This window comes from Hydra vulgaris, chromosome 11, assembly GCF_038396675.1.
Source record: "Hydra vulgaris chromosome 11, alternate assembly HydraT2T_AEP".
NCBI classification, from domain to species: Eukaryota; Metazoa; Cnidaria; class Hydrozoa; order Anthoathecata; family Hydridae; genus Hydra; species Hydra vulgaris.
The window spans coordinates 25,309,959-25,327,916 of NC_088930.1; the positions used below are offsets into that span (position 1 = coordinate 25,309,959).

General features: G+C 26.3%; 1 protein-coding gene across 1 annotated transcript in view; it reads left to right on the forward strand.

Moving 5' to 3' along the window:
• The first annotated feature begins 912 nt into the window (after nucleotides 1-912).
• Nucleotides 913-17,958, forward strand: part of LOC100206667 (integrin alpha-8) — a 97,650-nt gene continuing 80,604 nt past the window's right edge. Inside the window, exons 1-2 of the mRNA XM_065810570.1 lie at nucleotides 913-1,090; nucleotides 15,475-15,608. Of these exons, the coding sequence (XP_065666642.1) occupies nucleotides 948-1,090; nucleotides 15,475-15,608 (277 nt within the window). The 5' untranslated portion in view covers nucleotides 913-947. The remainder of the gene's footprint in view (nucleotides 1,091-15,474; nucleotides 15,609-17,958) is intronic.

Genomic DNA, 17,958 nt, shown 5'->3' on the forward strand with positions numbered 1-17,958 from the left:
GAATCTCAGTTTGATAAACTCAATAAACGCAATCTTAAAAAAATAGTTGAAGTATCTTATATTTAAATATATGGTACAATAATAAACTCTGAGGATGCCTAAGATTTACTTTTGAAATACATTGACATTGCTGGTTATTAAAGTGTGTGTATGAACAATATTATTGTATCCTAAGTAAGAATACAATAATATTGTTTACCCACACACATACACTTACACACGCGCGCATAATTATTATGATTAACCAACACTAATTATATCCGCCCATAAATATTTTATATATTTTATAACAAACAAGCAAGGGGCGGAGATAAGTGTTGGTTAAACAAGACAATTAGAGATTTTTCCCTTACTGACCAAACAAATATAAATCAATAAAGTTTTTTTCAAATAAATTTATCTGTTTTATCAATTTCATTGTTTAAACGCGAAAATCTTATTTTTACAAAGTTGCGTACCGTTTCATTCGCAAGTGCATTCCGAGCATTCCCTCACACCTTTTACCAAGTATTATCTGGTAATTGGTTTATTAAGGTTTAATATATTATAAATGGTAATATTACCAGATACTATCTGTGTGAGAAAATGCTTATTTACCTGTGTTTTTAGTTTTAAGCGTTTAATTAAAATTATAAAAATCTTTTAAACCATCCTTTAATCAACAGCTATGTCAATGTATTTCAGACTTTGTTAAAAGTCATTTAAAATCGCTTTTTCTAATATTTTTTTGTTTGTTTTTCTAATGATTTATTTTAATGAATTTTTTTCTTTTTTACTTCTACGAGGTTTATATAGTTTTGAAAAGTTACATTAAAGTTTAACATAAGGTTAAATTAATATATTGCTCTATTTTCTTTTCGATTTCATATTACGTATTTTTTTAAGTGTATAAAAATATAAACTAAAATGATTAGGCTCTTAAATGTTTTTTTTAGCTGTACATAGTGATGATTAGGATACTTGTATTATTAAATACCCTCATTTGTCTTGGTGACTGTTTCAATCTTGATGTAAAATATGGTGCATACATGTTTTCTAACTCAGAATCATCATATTTTGGGTATCAAGTATTATTACACAATACAGCAAGGTATTATTAAATTCCTACTATAAATATACAACTATTATCCTATTATGTATTTGTTTTATCAAAAATAAAGTTATATTTATGTATATATATATATATATATATATATATATATATATATATATATATATATATATATATATATATATATATATATATATATATATGTATATATATATGTATACATATATATATATATACATATATATATATATATATAAATATATATATTTATATATATATATATATGTGTATATATATATATATATATATATATATATATATATATATATATATATATATATATATATATATATATATATATATATATATATAGATAGATATATGTCAGGAGTTATTGATTTAGAATTTACAAAACATGTTTTAAAATAAGATCCAGTATATGATGCAGACATCCTAAATATTGTGGTCTAGTAAGGCCTCAGGTTTCTATTTCATTTTGTTTTTTTACAACTATACCATTTAATTTTCCTGTGTTTACTGCTGTTGTGTCACACAGAATCATTGTAATACATTTCCATGCATTGAAATCATTTAGCAATTTTTTTAAAGCTTCAAAAATATTATGGGATTTTCTATTTTCACATTTAACAATTCCTAAATTGATTTTATTATTTTCATTTTATGTATCATAACTAGGTATTCAGTCTGGTTTATTTTCTTTCCATCAAAATGCAGGCAGAAATGTTCTTCTAGTACTATTTTAGTAATAATTTTCTTCTTTCTTTCCCCTTGCCCTATAGTTGATCTCCATATTCCTGTCTGACTTGGAGTTTCTATTTCAATACCTTTTTTATATAACTTTTTACAGATTCTGATTTATTTTATTTAAAGATCACAAAATTATCACAAAAGATCACAAAATTAAATTAAATAATTATTAAGTTATCTCAAAATTTGATGCTAAATTGGTTCTATTATATACTCTCTTTCTTGATTTTTTAATTTCCACTGGTTTGTAATTGTCTTACAAATCTAAATCTGAACCACTTTTTTCTGATGCAGTTGAACTGGTAGCTGGAAAATTATTTAGTTTGCTTTTCGAAGTTATATCTTTTGCATTACAAACTCTGACTTTTGAAGGATGTAATGACACGTGTGTTAAGTTTGTGTTTTTGTGGTACTTTAAAAAACGTTTCATTCACAGTTAATTTAATGGCTTTGGCTTTTAGTCAACAAGGAAACATAAATACATGTTAAACAAAAGTCAAAGTAATTAAATGTGGTGTAATTGGTTTTCAAAAAAAAATCATTTTTTAACTTGCATACTCTTCAAGCCCACTATATATATATATATATATATATATATATATATATATATATATATATATATATATATATATATATATATATATATATATATATATATATATATATATATATATATATATATATATATATATATATATATATATATATATATACAGCTATGCTCAAATGTATGGAGCACCCCTATATTTTATTTAAAATTCAAAAGTAATGAACAAATAGTAAATGTGAATGTGTTTATTTGATACAAATTATTTCAATTCAACAATATTATTTAATATAATTAATATTTTGTAGCACCTCCCTTTGCCTTGATCACCGCACGTAGTCTTTTGGGCATGCTGTCCACAAGATCCTTACATACATTCGCTGGTATTTTTTCCCATTCATCCAGAATTTTCGCTTTGAATTCTTCTTTGGATTTACATCTGTAAATTGACAACTTCCTCTTCAAAATAGACCACAAATTTTCTATGGGTGACAAATCTGGAGACTGGGGGGGCCACATAATGAGGGGAACTTCATTTGTTGAAAACCAGTCCAAACTTTTTTTTGCTTTGTGGCAAGGAGCGTTATCTTGTTGAAAATAATATTGAGGGACATCTTCGTCAAATAATTTCAATATTGATGGCTCCAAAACTTCATTTAGCATGGTAATGTAGCGCTCTGCATTCATCCTACCCTCACATAAAAATATTTCACCTACGCCACTGGAGGCCATGCAACCCCAGATCATTGTGCCACCACCGCCAAATTTGACTGTAGGGATGATACATTCCGGCTCAAATGCTTCGCCTGGTCGTCGTCTTACAAAGGTGCCTCCAGGTTGCCCGAAAATCTAGGTCAAAAAAGTAAAGGAATACAAATTTGATATTATAAATTTCAACATGTAAAATTTCAGGTACTTAAAGGAATAATTTCGAAATGATATTTTATTTTTATTTTTTGGTTACACCGTAAGTCATAATGATGCCTTACCTCTATATTTGATTCGTCTGACCAAATAATTTTGGCCCAATCTTCTGATGACCAATTTTGGTGCTGTTTAGCCCATTCTAAACGAAGTTTCTTATGGTGCTCAGTCAGCAATGGTTTTCGGCGAGCCCTTCTTCCATGTAAATTACCTTCTTTTAAGTATCTTCTAACACTTGGAGCAGAAATTTGAATTTTTCTGTGCTCCCACAGATCGCTAACCAAGTCTTTAGAAGATTTGGTCCGATTTCGAAGTGAAATCCTGTTGAGGAAACGATGGTTTCTAGGAGAAAGTATACGTTTTCTTCCCGTTTTTGGTCTATTTTTGTATGAACCAGTTTCACTAAATCTATTTATAGCATTTTGCACTGCTTTCCTTGAGCATTTCATAATTTTTGAAATTTCCACTTGGGAATGTCCTTGTTTATGGAGTATCACAATTTGGCTTCTTTCACTCACAGAAAGTTCGCGTGTTTTACTCATAATGAAAATAAATAAAGAACGATAAAAAAAATCACTACTTTTAAACAATAGATAATGAGCGGCTGACAATAGTTACGTTTAAGATAAGAATGAAATGAATATCTTAATTCGACAGAATTTATACTAAGTGAGTATGTAGACAAGTTAAGACAAGTCTAATCATGCCCAGACAAGCAAATTCAACATGCATTAAATGATTTACTAATGCTTAAACGTAAAAAACAAATAAAATACCATTTAAAAAAAAATTCATCATGTATATCTCATTTTTTAAACACAAATATATTTAAACAAATAGGTGCTCCATACATTTGAGCATAGCTGTATATATATATATATATATATATATATATATATATATATATATATATATATATATATATATATATATATATATATATATATGTGTGGGTGTATATATATGTGTGTGTGTATATATATATATGTGTGTGTATATATATATATATATATATATATATATATATATATATATATATATATATATATATATATATATATGTATATGTGTATATATATATATATGTGTGTGTGTGTGTGTGTGTGTGTGTGTGTGTGTGTGTGTGTGTGTGTGTGTGTGTGTGTGTGTGTATATATATATATATGCGTGTGTATATATATATATATATATATATATATATATATATATATATTTTTTTTTTTTCTCTTGTATGTTTCAGATTTTGTCACCTCATCTAAAGAAAAAGCTGAGTTGTTTGCTAAGAACTTTTCATCAATATCATCTCTTGATTCCACTAGTTGCATTGTACTTTATATAGCCGACAAACAGGTTGATCCATTGCTTGACATTCATATTACTCCAACTTTTGTATCTAAGTAATTTCCTGTTTAAACTCTTCAATAGCTTGTGATTCGGATAATATACCTGTTATAGTCTTGGAGAAGCGTCTTCGTAGCTGTTGTCTATACTTTCAAAGCTATTTATTAAGTGCTTATTAGAGTCTTGTTTTTCAGCCTGCTGCACAGTGGCATCTCTTACCTCTATTTTTGACAATTCTGGTGACTCGTCGAACTACCGTCCCATTAGCCTTCTTATTATCATAAGCAAAGTTTTTGAGTCTTTAATTAACAAACACTTAATCTCTCATCTTGAATCTAATAACTTACTTTCTGGTCATCAATATAGATTTTGACCTTCTCGTTCTACAGCTGATTTGTTAATAGTATTAACCAATAGGTTTTATTGTGCATTAGATAGAAGTGGAGAGGTTAAGGCTATCGCTCTTGACATTTCTAAAAAAATTACATTTTACCTGATTAAACTAACATAATTTTTTTTTACTTTTGTGATGTAAAAAAAAATTAATTTTAAATAAAATAACCTTTATTATAAAATAAATTATATTTAAATAAACTGAAGCATTAGAGTATTTGTTAAAACAGAATATTGGAAAAATGTTTGTTCTCCCCAATTAAATGTGTTAAAATATATAATTATTCAATAATTTTAAAACTTTGTGTTATTTTAATCTATTGAACTATCTACTCTTATATATAGAAATATCAAAAAGAAGTCTTAATGTAAAAGATATTATTCAGTAAAATTTTCCTTTGGTGCTATCTATAACTAACTCCTTATTACAAAAAAACTTTAAGGATTTTCTTTTTTGAATCTGATTTATTTGCATTGAAAGTTTTATAAAAAAATTAAGAAAAATTGTTTTTTAATAATGAAAAAAAAAAAATACATTTTTTGTGTGCATTTTTTTTTTTTAATTTTAGAATCTCATGGACAATTCTAATATATAAACTTGTTTGCATTTCACATTAAAGATCTTTAATTTATACAATCTTCATGTTTAATAAAGGATTTTCTATTTACGAATCTTTAAATAGTTATTTTTAAACTATTTTTTACAGAACTTAAAAATAATATGTAAATATTTATAATAAAAAAAGATGATCAATTTGATTAATAAATAAAGAAAATTGTCACAAACAAACATGTGAAATCCAATGATATCAAGAAAATTTCAAGCCTCAATTATGTAGATAAAGACTTCATAATTAGTCGTTCTGACATTGAAAGTGATGAAATTGCAATAGTTTGCTTCCATGAATATGTTTACTTAAACATTACTCTACAATCCACATAATTGCTGTGATCCATTTAATTCACACAATAGAAAAAGAAGGAAAGTTTTTATTACTTAATCATGGAGCTTTTTTTAAACTTTATTGTAATTAAACATACTAGATTATTTTGTAAAATACTCACTGAAGTAGTAATTATCACTCATGTTTTTAGGAGGATGTAAAGAAATTAATATACAAATTGCTGGGAAATTGAAGAACATTAATATTAATGTAATTACTGGAGAAAAGATATGTCCATAATGTAAAATGAAATTAATGTCATTTAAGGTTGATGGAGCAGGAGAACCAACTTGCAGCCAGATTTATGAAGATGAAGATAATGAACTTCTTAAATCTCAATTCTTCTTTGACGGCTATGAACATAAGTCCTCACAAAAGGCATGCTGTGAATAGTCACTCAAGAGTTGCTCTTGGTAAAAAGAAATCATTAGATGTTCAAAAAATAATAAAGTTAGATGTTGCAAGGACTTTAAATAAAGATCCTGATCAGTTAGGTCAAGAAGATTCCTTCAATAAATTATCTAAGGAAGTTTAATGTAAAGCAAATGATATGGGTATACTACGATAAGTCATGGTAAATCACAGTGTGATGGTATTGGTGGAACTGTAAAAAGACTAACTTTAATTGAGCAACAGCAAATCATATACTTACTGCATCTGGAATGTTTTATTTTTGCCTTGATAATTCAAAGTGAAATAGAGCAAAGATTTGCAACTGCAAAAACATTAACAGGCGCCCGCAGCTATCACAATTTCATTCCAATAAGTAACACAAGAATTGGAACAAAAGTTGTTTCTGAATAAACAGAGTATTCTTTTGTTTTTAATTTTCAAAGTGACGAGATACTTGCCTAATATAAGCATTGGAGTGTTAGTATGTTTGATATATAATAACAACCCATGGACTAGTAGAGGATATTGTTGTTGAAAGTAAAGACTTTTAAGTTAGATTCATGCATCCATTTTACCGTTTAAGCTCATATTGTCGGCCTTCTAGAGATGGTGTGTGCTAGGTTTCATTATCAAACTTATTCTTAAGGATTAATATTCCAAAAATTGTCACAGGAAGACAATACAAAATCTGTGAAATTGATCACCAAAGCATTAAAAAAAGGCTGCGTAAACTTTAAACCAGAGAACTAATTTTTTATGAAACTGTTAAAGATTGTTAATTCTTATTGACTTATTTTATTTTTTCTTATTACAATTTAATTTTTTCCATGGTTTATTTTTGTAATTTCAATATTTTTGGGGTTTAGAATTATAAAACTTTATAAATGCAATAAATTTATTATAAATGCAAATAAATGATGATAAAAGATTACCCTTGCAGTTCTGATTTGAAAAAGATTACCCTTGCAGTTCTTTTGTTATATGGTATTTGTTACATATAGAACATTAGGAAAAGTTTCATTATAACTTTCAGGCATCTCAAGATAAATATTTTTTGTATGAGACATCAAAAAACTTACAAAAAGTATTTCATTATTTTGAAATTAAATTTTCATATAAAAGCCTTAATTTTTTAGTGTTTGTTATACCATTTTGAAATTGAGTTTTCATAGAGAAGCTTTAATTTTAAAGTGTTTTAGATATCATTTTTGAGTTCTTCTCCCTAAAAAATAGTTAGGTACAAATATTCAACACTATCGAGCAAGTATTTCATAAGTTAAAACTAATTGTGTTATGTAATTAATTTAAAAAAAAGATGGCGCTGAAAAAAAAACAAAAAAGATATTAAGACTGAGTATCAAAATCTCTGAAACCATAAGGAGTCAGACATTAAAATTTGGAGTGAAGTTTTCTTTCATTAATATAAGCTTGTATACTGAAAATCATCAAAATCTGAGATGGCATGGTGCCAAAAATTTTTTTTTAGTGTTGATTTGACAAGGAATGATCCTCCAGTTAAATTCAAGTCACTTTTGATGTAATAGTGTTTTATCCCTCCATTGCAATTAACAAAGCAATTCCTATAACTATCAATATTTTAAATAACAACATTGATAATCTTGAAATAAAAAAAAAGAAAACTAACGCTTATTGATATACATAAAATGATCAAACTTTGCCTCAACCAATATTATATTTTACGCACAAAAAAAAAAAGATCTATACTGAATTTGAGCCCTATAAGATTGTTCTTAATGGTTCGTAATAACCAAGGTGTTTTTACAACAATCAGAAACAAAAGCTGTTATTATTGGTAAAATTGGTCAATTTTCACCAAAAACTTACAGAAGATACGTAGATGACAGTCATGCTCAATTCGACTCAATACAAAATCTTGATAAGTTTTTAGATTTATTAAATAAACAAGATCCAGCAATAAAATATACATCAAAAAATGAAAATAATAAAAAAAAGTTAAATTTCTTGGATATAACTGTAACCAACACTAGTAACTCATTCTATGACTTTAAAATTCACTGAAAGTCTGCTATCACTAATATACAAATAAAACCAACATCAAATGTTAATCTAAAAATAGTTATGGGTGTTTTTAAAGGTTTTGTATCTCACACCATTAACATTTGTTCCTCAAAATATCTTTATTATACAGTTTTTAGTAAACATGTTTGCAGAATATGGACATAATAGATCAATACTCAAAACAATTGCCAAGAGTTATATTCAGAAAAGAAACAACCTATCTAATATAAATAAAAATAAAACAGAAGCAAATGAATATACAGTTAAACTTCCATCTCTAGATATAAAATCAATATTCATCAGAGTATAAATTACGTAAAGTGAGAGAATCACTCAAAAATAACTATGCCTCAACATATCAGGAAACAAAACACGCTCCTATACTTCTCAACTTTGACAATGGTGTTAAAATATCTAAACTCAGAAGACCTCTGTTTAAAAAAATTATCCAAAAATGTGAAATTATATAATATTTGCTAATTTTATATTTAAATTGTTATGTAATCATTTATGGTTTCTTTTTAAATTTATTTTCCCATGTTTTTATGTAACACTCGAAATATTGCACTGTATTCGAAGTATTGCGCTTGTATTATTGATCAAATAAAACGTAATGTAACATAACAAAATCTAAAAATGAGAAGTAATTTAAATGCGTCTCAAGTATAGATTTTAGATTTTGATTGTGGATATTAAGTAAGATCCTGCTATTATCTTTCAGTGATTGTTCTTCTAGTAGAACAGTTCTTCTTTTTTTATGTGGCTCATAAAATTGTATGAGACTCTTCATCCAGTAGTGCAAGCCTTTATTAAGCGCTTATGTTTTGTATTCAAATAATTATTGTCATAAATATATTAAATTATATATAGACAATAATTATTCGAATACAAGGTGTAAGTGTAATTACAATTATGTTAATTTGGCGCGATTTGTTAGTTTTAATGTTAATTACCTGATGTTTATGCAATTTGTTAGTTTTGACAACTTAGCCCTGGTTTTTTGCAAATATTGATAGTTTGCTTGTTTTAAAGAATGTTCTGAGAAAACCAAACAAATTTAAAAATAAAATAAAAAATAAACAAACCATAAAATGAAAAAAGAAACAAACCTAACAAATGAAAAATCATTAAAGATAAGCCAGAGAAAATAAAAGCATAAAACATGATTTTTAATTTAGAAGGCTTATTATTCTCAATTAATAGTTGAAACTTAATTTAATTTAAAAATGTCTCAATTAATAGTTTGATGCTAATCATGTATATATATATATATATATATATATATATATATATATATATATATATATATATATATATATATATATATATATATATATATATGTATGTATATATATGTATGTGTATATATATATATATATTTATATATGTATAAAAATATATATATATATGTATAAAAATATATATATATATATATATATATATATATATATATATATATATATATATATATATATATATATATATATACAGTGCTGGACAATGAATTAGTAATTTGTACAATTTCTGTCTATTTCAGCAAGTATATACCAAATAGCCCCCTAAAATATATTAAATATGTTTAAAATGACAAAACCAAGTGTATAGGTTTTGAAATTCAAATAAATATCTATTCAACACGCCATTTTGTTTGTTTACATGATGTTTTGTTTACTTAGTGACGGTTTGAATATTATATATAATTTCATGAATTTTGTAAATATAAGTATTGTACAAAATGTGTTTGATGAGTGAACGGTATGAGGTTAATAATATTCAATCTTTATTTGTCTAAATGTATGATACAGTTTTATTGTTTCTTTAGATTATTGTAATTAGATTAGTTTTATAGTAATAGTTGTAAGTTAATTGATACAATGGGAAAAGTTTTCGATCTCACCCCTGGTAAAAAATGTGAAATTAAATCTTATCTCCAGTGTTCTTCAATCAAAAGTAAGGAGATTGCAATAAAACTAGGCATTTCACCAGCTTGTCAGTAGAATTAAACAAAGACTTGAATTTGATGATGATATTCTGAGTTCGAATAGGAAAAACTGTAAATGAATGAGGAAGACGACGGCTCGTGATGATTGTCAACTCATATCTTTATATAAGATGAGTCGTAAATCATCCTCTGCCGAGCTGACAAGGCAATAGCAACTCTATGATATCAACGTCAGTAGTAGAATAACAAGGAGGAGGCTTGTGGAACAAGGATACTTGGCCTAGAGACCAACTGTGAAGCTTTTTCTGAACATGAAGAAGGAATGCATTAAATGGGCTTTGAAGTATCATGATTGGACAGCTGAAGATTGGTCTAGGGTAAGTATTAAGCGTTTACATTTCCTGATGTATTTTATTACTCTTACTGTACTTTTTACTAATTTATCTACATGTACATGTATTAAGTATGAATATTTATTGGTTAGGGTTAAATAAAAACTGAATAGCAAAATGGTTAAATGAATTTTTTGTTTTGTTTGTTAAGGTCTGGTTTTCGGACGAGTTGTTGATCGAAACCATGTTAAACCATAGATGTTGCACTGAATGTGATTTACCAGCCTGTACAGTTTCAAAAGTGAAACATGCTGACAAAGTTATGGTGTGGAGTTGCATATCTGTGTTTGGTACAGGACGGCTTCATATTGTCGAAGGTACTATGAGACAAGATCAATACAGAAACATCATCCAAGATCGACTTAATCCACAAATGAGGGAATGGTTTGGACAAGGGAGAGGAATATTTATGCAGAATGGCGCTCCATGCCAAACTGCAAAATCAGTGATGGCGTTTCTTCATGCTCTTGGCATAGTTATTTTGGAATGGCTGGGGAACAGTCCTGACCTCAACCCAATAGAGGGATTGTGGAACGAACTGAAGCGTGTAGTTTTAAAGATGCCCTTCACTAACAAGCGTGATCTGATAGAATGTTTGATACGAGTATGGCACCATGACGAACGTCTCAAACAACTTGCTGTCTTATTTATGGGGTATGTCTAGATGCGTTGCTCAGGTCATCAAGGGGGATCAACTCAATATTAAAGACTGTTTGATGATAAACACCTATCATATACTAACTAATTATCATATATGTACATGTAGTTATATACCCTACATACTTTAGTGCAAGTATTGCTGTTATTTTGCAATAAATTTACTATTCAAAATGTAAATTTGTTCAAAAATTAAAAATTTCTAATTCATTGTCCAGCACTGTATATCTGTGTATGTACATATAAATGATTAAAGTTACTATACTCAAAATAATGAAAAAATTTGTTGCAAGAATGTATTACTTAATTCATAATAATTTAATAAAACTTATATTTTTTCTATATTTCATATTACTCTCTATGAATAAATGCATGTTTTAAAAATGTTTGTTCAAACAAATCATAAAATGGTTTATTTTGTTGGTCAGGAAGGCGTGCAATTGCATGGCTTTCTGACTAAGCCTATTTATATATATATATATATATATATATATATATATATATATATATATATATATATATATATATATATATATATATACATATATATATATATATATATATATATATATATATATATATATATACATATATATATATATATATATATATATATATATATATATATTTATTTATACACACACACGCAAATATCTTTGCGTACTTAACTAAGCAATATGTCAGAGTGGTTTGGGGAGCTGTGAGGACTTCGATATATATATTGATTGATTTAGAGAGAACATGCAAGTGAGTGCTGGTGCTATTTGCTGAGGGTTTAGGGTGGGATAGCAAAATTTTTTTTGCTATTCTTTTTTTTTTTCTTTTTTTTGCTAAAAAACCATTTGTCATTAGGTCAGTAAAAAAAGTCACTTAATGTCAATTTATTTCTGTTGTCTATTTCTATATTTATTTATGCTGTTGTATGGTGTTTTAAAGCTATGATAGGTTGGTTTTAATATTGGCTGATTGAGATTTTGAGGGCTTTATGTTTTATCATGTTTATTATATATATATATATATATATATATATATATATATATATATATATATATATATATATATATATATATATATATATATATATATATATATATATATATATATATATATATATAAATAAAATATCGTTTGATGTAGTGTTTTATTAAAATAATACAGAACTCTTTTTCGTTGAAAAGGTCTCAGTATTTAGAAGTTTATTTTGATTATATATAAATTTCAAAACAGAGCGGTTTATAATTAGAAACAAAAAACTTTTATTATGGAACTTTAAGTTTCATGCCTAATGGCAATTATCAGGCATATATTACAAAATTAAAAATTAAATGTTAAAATTACAATTAGAATTATGGTGGCGTGAGTTCTAATGACTCCATGGAAACAAAATTTTAAAAGTTTTGAAAGTATAATGTGACCTAAATGTGACGTAAACCAACCAGGATCAATCTTCGGTATTAAATGAGGAAATAAGGAACTTATTTTTGTGTCTACACTTTGAGATTATTTCACTCCTTGTATTAAGTAGGTTATCTCCTTTATATGTCAAAATTTGAAACTTCTCATTCAAAGAGAGTTTGCAAACTTTTGATGCTGGGTTGCATGGTTTGCATTGTTTAACAATCTTCCATCTGACAAATTATTATATATATATATATATATATATATATATATATATATATATATATATATATATATATATATATATTTATTATATTATTTGTATTATATTATTATATACATTGTATATATATATTTATATATATATATATATATATTATATTATTATATATATATATTATATATATATATTATTATTATTATTATATATATATATATATTATAGTTATCATTATTATTTATATATATTATATATATATTATATTATTATATATATATTAAATATATTATATTATATATATTATATTATATATATTATATTATATATATATATATATATATATATATATATATATATATATATATATATATATATATATATATATATATATATATATATATAATTTGGCCCAATCTTCAATCTTTTTAAAAATTCAAGAGCCTTATATAAATATGCCATTCGTTTCTGCAAAAAAAAAGAAGATACTATAAATGCAGAAAAGCTGGCGAACAGTTTAGCAAATAAGAACTATACCAGTTTCTGGTCTATCGTGACTTCTATTCGCAGCGATAAACGTAGTCTTCCATCTTTTATTGACTCTGCCTCAGGTCCTGATAATGTATGCCATATGTGGTATAATAACTATTCCACCCTGTTCAACTCAGTCAAGCCAACATGCAATATAAATGACAACTTTATAGTTAAACACTGTAATCTTCTTAAAGATGGTGCCTATCTTGTCACTCCTGATGAAGTCCAATCTATCATAAATCATATATCCTGTGTAAAAGCAGCTGACCATTTTGGACTTCAGTTGGAGCATTATCTCTATGCTAGCCCAAATTACTTTAATATTTTGTCTTTATGTTTTTTCTCCATGCTTTGCCATGGATACATGCCTATTGGTGCTTCACACTCTGTCATTTCTCCTGTGGTTAAAGATAAGAATAGTGACATTCCAATTCGGATTTAAGAAAAACCATAGCACTTTTATGCCAGTTCTTATTTAAAAAGATATTTTAAATTTTTACCTACCACATGGCTCAAATATGCATGTGGCATTTATTGACATTAGTAAAGCCTTTGATAGAGTTTGCTTTGATACACTATTTACGAAACTAAAATCTAAAATTATCTCTGGTGTAACTTTCCGCTTACTTATTGTCTGGTATGTTGGTCAAACAGCTCAGATCTTTTGGGGTGGAATATTATCCAAAACATTTAATATCAGTTATGGAGTGTGACAAGGAGATGTACTGTCTCATCTTCTATTTAATATATATATATATTAACGATCTTGGTGTTTTACTCAATAAAACTACCGTAGGCTGTTGCTTGGTTCCTTCTCTTGTTAACCATCTTCTTTATGCTGATGATATTGTCCTGTGTGCACCCTCAGCCAAAGGTCTCCAGATCTTACTTGATTTATGCTCCAGTTATTCTGTGAAACATGATATAGTTTATAACAATATTAAGTCTCAAATAATGTTTTTTAAAATTTATAAGCCCCTTATAAATTGCCCTAGTTTCACATTATCTGGCATGGTTCTCACATACACTAGTCATTATAAATATCTGAGTCACTTGATCTCAAACGATATGCAGGATGACAAAGATATTTTAAAACACGTGCGCTCTATCTATGCTAACCTCATCTGTAGAAAGTTCAGCTCTACATAGATACAAACAAAGATCATGTTATTTAATGCCTTTTGCAGCCTAATCTAAGGATTTCGGCTGTGGTATCTTTGGAGAAAAGACTCATTCCATTGCCTATGTGTTGCATATAATAATGCACTTCGCTTGATATTAAATAAGCCACCATGGAACAGTGCAAGTGAATTATTTGTGAAACATGGTGCCCATTCACTTAATGTTGTAATTTGCAAGCAATAATACTCCTCACTGTTACTGCTGCAGAATAGTGAGAACCTCATCATAAAAGCTTTTGTTAACTCAGACAGGTTCTTGCTGTCTCCACTGATGTTTAAATGGAGAGCTGAGTTATATTTATAACACTTTAATTTCTTATCTTTATTTTATTTTATTATTTTTTTTCTTGGGTTTTGTTTATATTCAAGTGCGTTAGTCTTTGTTTTATTCTAATCCACTTTATTTTACCCATTGTATATTTATTATATTGGGCCTTGAGCCTGTCAATAAATTTTGATTGATTGATTGATTGATATATATATATGTATATATATATAAATATATATATATATATATATATATATATATATATATATATATATATATATATATATATATATATATATATATATATATATATGGCTTATAATGTCCTCTTACTTTTTTTAGTGACTCCAGTTGCTTATTGTTTATCCAATGTTGAATATAAATTTACAAATTTATGTTTTTTAATTTATAACTTTTATTTCTAAAATATAAATATAAATTAAACAAATGAATCATTAGTTTAATGATTCATTTTTGTATTTAGTTCTTTTAGGTCAATAGTTTCTGCACCACGTTTTCAAGGAAGTAACCCTGAGGGAGGTCTCTTTAACTGCATAATAAATGGAGCTAATTCGTGCTCACAATTAAAGTATGAAGAATTTCCTGATCAAAACAAAGGTTTTTTAAAAACTTTTTTTTTTTGAAATATTATTTAAAAGTAGTTATTTTATCTGTTTTAATACATTCAGTTTTAACAACTTTGTTTTAATTTGTTAATTTATTTTAATATATTTATTGATCGAATTGTTAACTTTATATATAGAAAGATTTTAGGGCCCCAGTTTGTTACTAATTGTAAAAGTCAATTTTAAATAAATTCTTTTATATTGTAATACAATTTCCCAGCCAATTGTATTTGAATCACTCGAAGGGGGGACTTATTCGAATTAGTTAATTAAATTACTTTTTAATATGAAATAATAATTTAATAAATAGTTTACTAAAATTATTAAATTACATTTTAACGGTTACGTTAAAGTGAAAAATGTAAATTTAAGCACACAGAACAATGTAACATAACATATCTCCAAGCTGTTACATTGCGTATAAATAAATTATTATAAAAAACTTTTAAAATTTTTTTATTTAGCAAAATTCACGTGTTTAAATCAATTTAAAAAATGTTACAGCCTGTTTAATTTAAATAACTTTGTAAAGAAGCACTAATATATTTTCAATAGTAATAAGCACTTATATATTTTTAATAGTAAACATAAACAATTTTACAACATCAACGCAAATTTAATTTTTATATTTGTGTCGAATTTTTAATTTTTAGATTTGTGTTGATGTTGTAAAATTGTTTATTGACAAAAACAGTCAAAAATTGTGTCGTGTAATTTATGGTCGACCTCATACATTTTTTTTATCATTTATTATTTATAGATAGTAGAACAGAATATGTTGAGCAGTATTAATCAATACTAGCAGAAAGCAACCCGTAATATGGGTTATTAGTAATTAATAACAATATGACTTGATATTTCATCTTAAAAAATATAATTAAGTACAAATTTATCTATAAATAATATATTTTCAATGATATATTTCCGTATCAGCAATATCATTGCTTATAGTTAACAACATAAAGACAAAAAAGAACTTAACATCAGTTAAGTTTTTTTTTAAATCTGTTACAACAAAAAAGTATACCTCAGAATAATCGATAAAATAATATTTACATACAAATATTTAATTATAATTTTTTAACTATTCTCCTCATTTCCTCCTTAAAGTTGTCTAAAGTAAGAAAAAAGATAACTGAAGCTAAAATTAACTAAAAATAACTATAAACTAAACCAAAACTTTGAGAAAATGAGTTATGTATGAGACCTTTTCAGTTTTTTCAATATCTACACAGAGGTATTAAGGCTGTTGTCCTACGACAATGTGAAACGAAGTTAGGTTGATATAAAAGGTCTGGTGTCCTACAATGTTCAAAGGAAAAATGTCTGTTGTCCAGAAACAACTTTTTACTTTTTTTATTTAACTTTTTTTTTTTTTTGTCAAAATTATATTTCATGTGCCTTAAGACAAATTAAATAAAACACAAAAAGTATTTCATAAATTTAGCCATCAAGATTAAACAAATTAATCATGATGAAGTAAACACTGTTGGAACAAAAACGAGGTATAAATTATATGATTAGTATAGTTATATAAAGTTGTCTAAAGTAAGAAAAAAGATAACTGAAGCTAAAATTAACTAAAAATAACTATAAACTAAACCAAAACTTTGAGAAAATGAGTTATGTATGAGACCTTTTCAGTTTTTTCAATATCTACACAGAGGTATTAAGACTGTTGTCCTACGACAATGTGAAACGAAGTTAGGTTGATATAAAAGGTCTGGTGTCCTACAATGTTCAAAGGAAAAATGTCTGTTGTCCAGAAACACCTTTTTACTTTTTTTATTTAACTTTTTTTTTTTTTGTCAAAATTATATTTCATGTGCCTTAAGACAAATTAAATAAAACACAAAAAGTATTTCATAAATTTAGCCATCAAGATTAAGCCAATAAAGACTAATTATTTTACTATTTCCTCTCTCCTGAACAATTTCTAAAATGCGACAACCGACCTCTGACTTCTGAGGTACAGATATAAATGCTTCATTTATATAACTATACTAATCATATAATTTATACCTCGTTTTTGTTCCAACAGTGTTTACTTCATCATGATTAATTTGTTTATTTATTAAAATATTGGTACAGTCATGACCCTTGTATATGTATTTGTACAAATACATATACATAAAAAGCAGCCTTCACAGATATGTAAGCTTTAAAATTAATGAGCTTGATATTTCTTTGATAAAAATGGATTGTAAGGTATCGCCCAGCGGTTATCTACATTGTTACCTTTAATATTGATAACCAAACCATTATCATCACGTCTATAGCGTGAATAACCATAATGAACTGCTATTGTGTTAGCATTAAATTCTTTAGGATAGTTTTTGCTG